This window comes from Vulpes vulpes, chromosome 13 (genome assembly GCF_048418805.1).
Source record: "Vulpes vulpes isolate BD-2025 chromosome 13, VulVul3, whole genome shotgun sequence".
Lineage (NCBI taxonomy): Eukaryota > Metazoa > Chordata > Mammalia > Carnivora > Canidae > Vulpes > Vulpes vulpes.
In genome coordinates, this window is record NC_132792.1 from 92,821,974 (window position 1) to 92,832,546 (window position 10,573).

Sequence of the window (10,573 nt, forward strand, 5' to 3'; positions counted from 1 at the left end):
CTCCCTGCTTCTCCCTCTGCCTTGGTCTCTGCATCTCTCATGAATAAATAAAAAAATACCTTTAAAAAAAAAAAAAACTAAACCTCTGAGCAGTATCCAAATGAGAGTAGAGCATAGGTTTATTTAGGAGGGTTCAGTTAAATCTATTTAGGGTAGGAAGTGAGCAGAATGGCAATATAGAATAAAAAATTTAAAAAGATGAATGCAGACCACAAATGCAATACACACCTTTATTATAGCAATATATAAAGCAAATAACTTTAAATGTTCATAGCCACAACTGTACATTAAGAATGCTGGTGTTACTCAGCTTGCTTAAATTTGGGGTGAACAGCTGATGTGTAATTCTTGAAATTCGCAGACCTTCATAAAAACGGATTGAAATGCATGTACATGTTTTAAGTGTATTTCAGTGTTCACTTTCCTAACTTTATTCCCAAACTCGGCACTTTCACACCTTAGTGAGTCAACCAAACTCAAAGCTTTTTGTTACTAAGAGAAGCCACAAGATTATGTTTGCCAGTGGCAAAATCTTACAAGTTAATGAATAATAGCTGCTGGTCACCGAGAGATTTTTGACCTAGTTCCTCCTCCTCCCTCTAGGGCAAACAGTGAAAGCCTGGGCATTCAGTCAACCCCTAGACTGAATATCACCTCTTTTGAAAGCACTTTACACAGCCATTTCCATTTTAATAGTTGGGTGAGGATTGTACCCCTCAATCTGAAAGTCTTCAGCCTTGAAGTCATCAATTGTCTCAACTCTTCGAAGGATTCTGAGCTTCGGGAAAGGCCTTGGTTCTCGCTGCAGCTAAAAACAATAGGAGACCATTATTTTGCCATTATCCATACAACCTGCTTTAATTCTGCTCCTTGTGAAACAGGTACATAGTATTTTATCAACAAAATATTATTCCACTGGAGTGTAATAGTGCAGACACCTGCCCCTGCTTATGGAACACTTCTGGAATGTAACCAACTGATTTCTTTACCACATGTAGAGAATGAAGGATGTCTGGGTGGTAGCACACCAGCTGAGGAGCCTACTGGCTCATCTTATAATGGACTGCTCTTGGTAAATGTATTAAGGATGGGACACAGTCTTTACTTTCATATTTGTGACTCCTATTAGGCACTCAAGTATGGTTATTTGAGTCCCATAATCCCTATCTCAACTGTCCCTGACAAAGAGGGTGAGGGAAGATGACATCTGTTGACAACAGAGAGGGATGCAAGCCAGGGTTCCTGGCATGAACAGATGGCGGCAATGAGGATGTGGACATGGGTTCCAACCTCACATTACTCCGTCCAGCATCTCTGGAGCAGACAGCCAGAGAAGCAACTGGGTAAACCCTGAAGTAACCCTCTACACAAAAGCAGCCAAGCTCCACACAAAGGAGGAACTTTCAAAACCTGGATCTCATCTGGAAGGGGCTCAAAGGGTTCGGTTCAGTTTTTTTTTTTCTGGGGACTCATTAAGCATTAGACACATTTTAATTGCCACTTCAAATCATTTGTTGGCTGCTGTTAACTTGGGATTTGGACAAACTTTTGAAAGTTAATACCTGTGTATGGCATTTAACATAATAAAGGGAAAACATCACCATTTAAATTCTCCAAGTAAAAATAAGTCGAGATGCTACCTTGGGAAGGTGCCACACCCACCGGTCTAACTACGGGCTCTTTCTCTCTCTCTCTCTCTCTCTCTCTCTCAGTAGTCTCTTGTATCTCAGGGCACTGTCACATTAAGTGCCTGTGGTTGCTGAAATGTGTCTGCCTTGTCCCTGCCCATCTGCCCACCACACACCCCTAAGCTGAAGCCCTGCAGCCAGAGCAGGGCATCTTATTTCTGCCCCAGCACAGAGCAGTCTGTTTACACAAGGGATGTTCTATAAGGGAGCCTTTTATCAAGAGAAGGTACCAAACTCCATAGTGACAAATAACAGTCTTACCTGTATTTTCAGCGGCTCAATGTGATTCAGGTAAATATGCGCATCTCCCAAAGTATGTATGAAGTCACCTGGCTAGATCCCACCAGAACAAGCAAAATGGTAAATGTTTTAGTTTCAATTTAAGACACATCATTTAAAAGCACATTATGGGGGCGCCTGGGTGGCTCAGGGGTTGAGCGTCTGCCTTTGGCTCAGGTCATGATCCTGGGGTCCTAGGATGGAATCCCGCATCAGGCTCCCTGCATGGGGCCTGCTTCTCCCTCTGTCTATGTCTCTGCCTCTTTCTGTGTCTCTCATGAATAAAGAAATAAAATCTTTTAATGTAAAATAAAAAGCACATTATGTAGATATGCAGACATTCCAAGGCTTTTCAGAAAATAATTTCACCAGTGTAGCTTTTGAGAAAAGCTGATATTCACAAAAGTTGTCTTGTTATAAATAACCTATCTAAACCTGTTTGTTATACAAACCACAAAGACAGGATAGCTTCCTGGAAGCTTGCCAGGTGACCAACTAGATTTCTAACGTCACATTTTAAAATTAATCAGACACTGACTTCTCTGCAATCAGTCTTTCCACATTAAATAATCTAAGTGCTCAGCGCTTTCGGCTGGAAGCAGCCGTTCTTTCCTGAGAGCAGCCCACCTTCAGGCCTGTGATGTGTGCGATCATGTAGGTGAGCAGGGCGTAGCTGGCGATGTTGAAGGGCACGCCCAGCCCCATGTCTCCTGACCTCTGGTATAGCTGGCAGGACAGCTCACCGTTCACCACATAGAACTGGCAGAGGGCATGGCACGGAGGTAGGGCCATCAGAGGAAGATCTGCCAGCACAAAGGAAAATGAGGCATGCGTGGTTTTAAGGAATGCAGCTACCCACAAATTAAAACAGGAGAGAAACAGAAGCGAAGTCATACGGGGCAGATCATGAGAAACAGCCCCTGGGCCACTGCCCCATGACCCACACCTCCCTCTCCATGTCAAGAGCACCCATTCCAATCCTGAGGATGGTATAATGCCTACAGTGACCCATCCATCAACAGAAGACTCCTGCAGATAATGTTTACAATTGAAGCAACAATCATCCAAGCTCAAATGCCACCTTCATGGCACCAAACTACAGTATGGGAGAAATGAATTCATTTCCAGGGGCCACAGGAAACTGGCACACCCTCCTCTATTCAAACCTAAAGCAAACCTTCCACTCTGGCCAATACTTATTACACCTTGGTAGAGTTTAATTTTACAATATAACGTTAAAAGGTTAAGAGCCAGATGGAGGAGATATGAAACTTCACCTGCCCCAGTTTAAACTGTATTTAAAATCCTAGGTATATTTTTATAGGTAATTTAAAGCCCCCCCCGCCCCTTGAAGTAAAACAAGTATAAATACACACATTAAGATCATCTTCACCCAGCTCCATCATCTGAAGTTGAAAATGGGCCCAAGTGGGACTTGCCCAGGGTCACACCAGCCATGTGGCTGGGAGTGGATCCCAGGGTCCAGCCTCTTAGCAGTGGCCTCCATGCAAGGCAACATGACTTCCCTTTGTGCTAATGGTACATTTAGGACACAAGAGAATAACTGGAATGGTTTCAACCTTTTGGATTCCAACCACACAGAATAATCCTTCTGTCGTCAGGGTTGGTTTTGATTGTGTCAATCACTTTTTGCAGCTGGTCGACTCCTTGACCTGAATAATCTGTAGAATTGTCAAAAAAGAGAAGACACACCTATATGTCAATCACAGAATCTTGTGAGATGGCTTTAGAGGCCATCTATCACTGTCCTACCACAGCCCTCTGTGGCCATGCTACAGGATATTTAATGTACTCTACAAATTCCTCAGATCTTGTAGGGTAAGGCTGTTATCCTCTAGAGACATAACAAAGTCTATTTTCTTTTCTGTGAAAGAGTCCCTTAAATATTTAATCTGTCATCGTGCCACCCCTCCCCCATTGCTAACTTTCTCTAATCCCAGCAATCAGTTTCCTCCAGGGGTTCCCACTGGACAATCTCTATGCCCAGCAACCATTCTTGTCACACTCTGCTGCCACGGAAAGTACTGGATCTTACTGTGAACTCCTTTCTATGCTCCAGATCCTCTTCTCCCAACACTTCTAAAATTACAATCTAGTAGCAAAACACCTGATTTATAAACATCAAGAAACCTCTGTAACTCTCACACCACCTTGTACTTTTCTCCCATTTCTGGTCTCTGGACTTTAATTCCTCGCCTTCCTTCTGAAATGGAACTGGAAAGCTGCAACATCTGAGAAGTGCAGAGCTTCATGTGAAGCTTCATGTGAAGGTTAAACCTCCTCTTACTGGTGTCAGACTATGTTCTGTCCAGTAGTTCTTAACTTTGGCGGGGGGGGGGGGGGGGGGGTAGAAAGTCCTGTCACGATCACAGCTTCAGAAAAAGTAATAAAGATTAAGAAAAAGATGCACTGTGATAGTACAGTTCTGGCTTTTGGTTGTGGTGCTTACATAAATCTACAGGTGCTAAAATTAGCAATGGTTACTATCTAACCAGCAAGCTAATACTTCCTATGCATGTGTGTACACACACATAGACACACACACACCCTGAGGAAGCTAAGCATTAGCTTTTGCAACCTATGGATAGGCAGGACAGAAAAGAACCAGAGCAAAGTGACTGACGAAGGTAGACGTCCAGGAATAAGATGTTTCATCTTCTTCCAACCCAGGAGGGCAGGGAGAAGAGGGTGATCCAAAAACCGCTATCACACAGACACCAGCTAAAATGTGCTGGGTGGCGCAGTCTTAAAAAGGGAGATCAAGCCACCATAAGGCAATCCCGAGGCTTTATGTTCCCTAGATGAACTTCCCCTACCTTATCCTCCAGCATGGCATCCAACCATCCAACTATGTTGCTATCTGCTAATACAACACAGTATGGAAAGTACCAAGCACCCAATAAATGCTAACAACCAAGAGTGTGATCTGACTTCTACCTGAATTTGAAACAGCCTCTCACGAGGTCAAAGTTATACATCAACTCCCCAGACACAGGCTTCTTACCACCCGCAAGCAACTTCACTCAAAACGATGGGGCAAACTCACGCTGTGATGGGTACTCAGGAAATCTGAGGCTTCGTTTTTGTTTTCTCACCTGAATCCTTATCTTTGTATTCTGCCCCAAAATGCCTCCACTGAAAGCCATAAATTGGGCCTAAATCCCCTTCTTCTCGGTTGGCGAATCCCAGGCTGTCCAAAAAGTCTCGAGACCCATTGGCATCCCAGATTTTCACTCCCCTGGAAGACAGTTCCTTAGCGTTTGTGGATCCCTGGAAGAGACAGGAGAGCAGAGGAGATATCCAAGTGAACTGAGCCATAAGGAGTTGACGCCCTAAGAGCCTCCACCAATTTCCCCTCTGGCTTGTGCTAACATACCAGAGACAGGCACTCAACGTGTCCTGAACAGTGTGTCCTATCTTTAAGGGCCAGTCAAGGCCCCAACTTTTTGGAGGCCGCTAGGACAGTCTCCCAGAATCACTTCCAGGACAGGTGATTCTTGGAAATACCCTTTCAACTCGTTTTTCTACTCCTCTCAACCAAACATTCTAGATCAAACACCTCCAAGTCCTTTCATTATTCCCACCTCACCTAACAGCTCTGTTTTTCAACCAAATGTGTTTTGTGTCTAAGTGTGATTCCCCCAAAATGCATTTAAGGCCTCACCTACAATCTGTTCAATGTATCTTAGATCTGGTATATAGGATGTTTAATTGGCCTAATCAGCATCGGCTTTTCTTACAAATCTATCAGTCATATTATCTCATGTGTACCACTGTGAAATTATGTTTACTCCAACCTGTATTTGCAGTTAAGGTGGGCTTTTGTTTTTTCCCCAAGTATAAGCCTGTGTTTATTTCTTTTATGTCATCTCCTTAGATTCGGTTGATATCATCCTAACCTGTGTCCTGATCATGCATCCAGGTCAAAGACAGAACTCACAGCAACCTCTGGGTATGATGTGCTGTAATGGTGATAAGCAAGCAAGCACACACACCGTGCCTGCCCTCCATCATCCCTCTCCCCTAACAGCTCCCTGACCCCCTAGCCTTGCTACCCCACCCGTGGAAGAGCACAGCCTTATCCCCACACATCTTACTGTGAGGGTTAGAGAACACAAGCAAAGTGCTCAGTGTTCGACAGATCCGAACCTCGGCACAGGCCCCACGTTGCCATCTTGCCCACAGATGCCAGATGCAGTGTGGGGTCATCTTGACCCCAGTGTTTCATCCAGTTACCCAGGTAGCAACTCTACCAGAGGTGAGTCTGAGTAAAGAGTACTTAGAATCCTGAATTCAAGCTAAATGAAGATAAAATCAGTGAATGCATTTTATTTCTGAGCATCTCATTTCCACCCTTCTGAGTTTGTACTATTTTTTTCACCTCCAATAAGTAATTTTTCAATCTCTCTCATATTGCTCCTTCTTCCTTTTTTTTTTTTTAAAGTAGGCTCCATGGCCAGTGTGGAGCCCAATGTAAGACTTGAATTCACAACCCTGAGATCAAGACCTGAGCTGAAATCATGAGTCGGATGCTTAACTGACTGAGCCATCTAAGTGCTCCCTCCCATGTTGCTTCTAATGCCTCCCCTTTCATCCATTCAGACTGAGCTCTAGCTGGTTTACAAATGGCCTCTTCTGAGGTTTCTGATGACACACCTGAACTAGATACTCACTGCCAGCTGAGGTAAGATAACACAGAAGAAATACCTCAAGGACATGGAAGTAAGGAAGACTAGATTCAAACCTAAATAAACCCTTTCTAAAATGCAGTAAGAAGTCTTGGGTCTGGTTTGGCCAAAGGCCATATAAGCCACACTGATGCTCTGCAGGAGGGATCCCAGCTTCTACACGGCCCACAACTGGGCCCATTTCCTCAGGCACCCTCTGACCAGCACTGGCCAGAACATCACTTATCTGGACCGGGAGACCGAGCGAGAGGAAGCTGTCCATCGTCACAGCACTCCAGCCTTTGCTTGAGGTACCTACTTGGCCCTTTGGAAGAAGTACAGCTTGTAACTCCAGATCCTTCTAGCTTATACAAATATGAGAACATAGCTGGGATCTATACTCAGTGATCAATCTATGCTGAGTACCTACTATATGGTAGGCTGTGTTCTAGCCTCAGGGAATATAAACATGAAGAAGAAAAAACAAAATTTTCTGCCTTTATGAAGCTTCTAATACATTTTACTTGTTTACTTGTTGTCTACCTTCCCCATTGTATGGGGAAAGGGAGAGGGTAGACATTATAGATCAGCTGATGATGTTTCTCTATGGAGAAAACAAAGAGTAGGGTGTGTGTGTGTGGGGGGGGGGTAATCACAGTCTTAGATTGGGAGGTGAGGGAAGGCTCATTCAGTGGGGACTTGAAGGTAGGGGAGTGAGTCGTGCTACATCTAGGGGAGGAAGGTTCTCGGGAGCAAGACTGGCAAGCATCAGAACCTAGGTGGGAATGTCCTGACATACTCAAAGATTAGCAAGGAGGCCAGACGGGTGGAGGACAGTGAGTGCCACTTTGCTGAAGCCAGAGCTAGGCCAAAGGCCTCAGGTGAGGGCCCCAGCTCTTACTGAATGAAATGGGAACCACTAAGGGCGACAGGTGAGGAGTGACATGGTTGGGCTTGTAAAAGGATTTCACTGGAGCTGGGTTGAGAACAGACTGCTGATTCCAATAGCAGCAGCTTCCTTACCTTGATAAACCACAGCAACTCCTCCAAAACACCCTTCCAGAATACACGTTTGGTTGTCAGCAGAGGAAATTCATCTGAAAAACAGTTCGCAAGATAATTTCAAGACGGGAAAAGAGAACACATCATCCAACTTTCTCTGTGGAGGAAGACTGTCCTGGGACCTAAGGCTGTTGAGCTGCCACAGGACCAACTGGAAAAGTGTGACTGCAATCACATGGGTGCCCCAGAATGGGGTAGAGCTCCCAGGCTACAGCGCAATTCAGTGACACAATTCAGACTGAGACCGCCCTCCTCAATCCTTGACCACCACAGAATTCCACACGGTGAGATGGGGCGCTGGCCACATGCCCATGTGGACAGGAAAACAGCTACCATCCATTTCCCAGTTGATGTGATTCCTTCGCGGAGGTGTTTAGACAACAAAATGCGCCCTAGGACAAAGGCTGAAGGCTCCCAGGGCTATTCCATGATTATCCTGCCAAGGAAAACTGGCTCAAGTCCAGGGAAGAGTAGATATCACACTAACCAAAGCCAAAGAGAACAGTTTTCATTATTTGCAAGGCAAATTAACCTCTATCATTTAAGTGTAAAATAGTAACTGCTTAAATACTTGGTATGCATGACCCTACTGAATCCTGAAAACCAGCTTCCTTGAGACATCCTTAAGATCTCCATCTTCCAGGCGGGGGGGGGGGGGGGGGGGGGGGGGGGGGGGGATACACATTTGCATCAAGCAACAGAGAGATCAAAATGTAAAAGCTTTTCTCTAAATTCGGTACCTATTCAGTTCACCTCATCGGTTTTATGGCTGATATTTGTGTAACAGGTGCTTTTCAAGCACCTACTTTTATCAGTACTGCCTACTGAGCTGATTTCCTCTATTTTTTTTTTTTTAATGATAGTCACAGAGAGAGAGAGAGAGAGAGAGAGGCAGAGACACAGGCTCCATGCACCGGAAGCCTGACGCGGGATTCGATCCCGGGTCTCCAGGATCACGCCCTGGGCCAAAGGCAGGCGCCAAACCGCTGTGCCACCCAGGGATCCCTGATTTCCTCTATTTTAAGCACACGAGGAAGCTGAAGACCAGAGAGGTAACTTGCCCACGGTCTAGGCAGATGGGCTGGAGGAAAATCGAGGTCTGTGGCTCCTCCCAGGTGGCTGTGTGGAGCTGCAGGAAGGTGGATCCCTGTCTAAGGCCGAGCAGCCACTGCGGCCTGGGCAGCCTCTGGTATGCAGGATGGGCCTGGGGTGGAGGGAATCAGCTTTACTAATAGAAAAGTCTGGGCAGCCCGGGTGGCTCAGCGGTTTAGCACCGCCTTAGTCCCAGGGCCTTCGTCCCACTCCGGTGGCCGAGTCCCGGGATCAAGTCCCGCGTCGGGCCTCCTGCGTGGAGCCTGCTTCTCCCTCTGCCTGTGTCTCTGGTGGTCTCTTTCTCTGTACAATCAATCAATCAATCAATCAATAAATAAATAAATAAATAAATAAAATCTTTAAAAAATACTATTAGTAAAGTTTCCCTCCTCAACACCACCCCCGACCTGTGTCAAGGGTACCTGTCTTGTGCCCCACCCCCACTGTGTCCCCTGGAAGCCGGACTCTAACAACCCTCGAGAAGCTTCCCGGAGCCATCTGTATGCATGGAAAGGGCGAAGAAGAACTTGTCGGACTCTGGCGTTCCTGTTCCAGGGTTTAAGCGGAGAGCTGGTTCGTGAGGCCCAGACGGAAAAACTGACAGGAACCGCAAGTTCCGGCCCAGCCCCTCTCCGTTCGCGCCCTCTTCCCGCGCGCCGCTGACCCGACCTTATTCGTTCGCTCCAATTTTTAAACACTTTGCAAAACCGAGGGCCAGGACGGGGAGACGGGAGGAGGAGCGATAACAAAAAGAAGGGGGATCTGCAGCGAAGCCCGTGGCCCAGCCCAGGCAGGTCCCGTCCCCGTCTCTAGTGGGAGGCAGACAACCCCACACCGTGTCCGCTCGTGGGCCACAGTGGTCCGCGGTGTCCACGCATGATCTGGAGCACAGGCCTCGGAGCCAAAGGACCCGGTTTCACCTCCCACTGCTGTCACCCCGGTCCGCGTGACGTTACGCAAATCGGCTCCCTGACGCGAGCCTCGGGTTTGGGGTCCGCAAAGCGGGGCTACGGAGGTCCCAGCGCCCGGCCCGGCCCGCCCCCTCCGGCGCCCGCCCCGAGTCCAGCGGCCGCGCGCGGTCACCTCTCAGGCTGTAGCGCGCCTGCATGCCGAACACCGACAGCGTGCCCGTGCCCGTGCGGTCGTGCTTCCGGGCCCCGCAGCTCAGGATGTGCTCCACCTGCCCCAGGTACTGCAGCTCCCCGTGGGGAGGCGGCTGCGGCCGGGCGCGCGGCTTCTGCGCGGCGGGCGGCGACGGCGGGCGCTGCAGCTCGGAGCCGGGGGCGGGCATGGCGCGGGCGGCGGCGGCGGCGGCGGGCGGCGGGCGGCGGGCGGCGGGCTGCCGCGGGGCCGTGCCTTCCTGCGCGCCTCTTTTCCCGCCGCCGTGGCGGCGACTCCGCCCCTTCCGGCCTGGTGACGTCGGCCCCGCGCCGCCCCCCGCGACCCGGGCGGAGGCGGAGCCCCAGGTGGGCCGGGCGCGCGCTCGCACCCCGAGCTCCCGCGCGGCGGCGGTTCGCGGGACCTGAGCGCTGTCGCCCTGAGCCTGGGTCTCGGCGCCTTGGCTGAAAAAGGCTGCTCTGGTTAGGAAGCGTCCGGGTCCGCCGCGCCTTTCAGCACTAAGGGGAACCTGCGACGCCCCCACGTGCTCGGAAAATCTAAAAACAGGGGCACCTGGGTGGCTCCATGGTTGAGGGTCAGCCTCCCGCTCAGGTGGTGATGCCGGGGTCCTGGGATCGAGGCCCGCATCCGGCTCCCTGTGGGCGC

General features: G+C 48.6%; 1 protein-coding gene across 2 annotated transcripts; it reads right to left on the reverse strand.

Moving 5' to 3' along the window:
• Positions 1-216: 216 nt before the first annotated feature.
• On the reverse strand, positions 217-10,138 carry TYMS (thymidylate synthetase). Of its 2 annotated transcripts, none has more exons than XM_026006560.2 (7): positions 9,893-10,138; positions 7,679-7,752; positions 5,084-5,258; positions 3,548-3,649; positions 2,595-2,770; positions 1,950-2,021; positions 217-808 (listed from the first exon to the last, which is right to left on the reverse strand). In XM_026006560.2, exons 1-7 carry the CDS (start codon positions 10,098-10,100, stop codon positions 671-673), a joined length of 945 nt encoding a protein of 314 aa, XP_025862345.2. In that variant the 5' UTR covers positions 10,101-10,138; the 3' UTR covers positions 217-670. The 2 variants fall into 2 exon arrangements, with proteins under 2 accessions (XP_025862345.2, XP_025862346.2); XM_026006561.2 differs by lacking the exon at positions 9,893-10,138 and adding an exon at positions 9,232-9,862.
• Positions 10,139-10,573: the final 435 nt, after the last annotated feature.

Bases quoted from the DNA above. Each gene is read 5' to 3' on its own strand.
- TYMS (XM_026006560.2), bottom strand. From the start codon at position 10,100: ATGCCCGCCCCCGGCTCCGAGCTGCAGCGCCCGCCGTCGCCGCCCGCC. The intron at 3,650-5,083 runs GTGAGAAAACAA...ACAATTCTACAG, and splicing joins ATACAAAGATAAGGATTCAG to ATTATTCAGGTCAAGGAGTC. The intron at 2,771-3,547 runs GTTGAAACCATT...TTGTGCTGGCAG, and splicing joins GTGTGGTTGGAATCCAAAAG to ATCTTCCTCTGATGGCCCTA.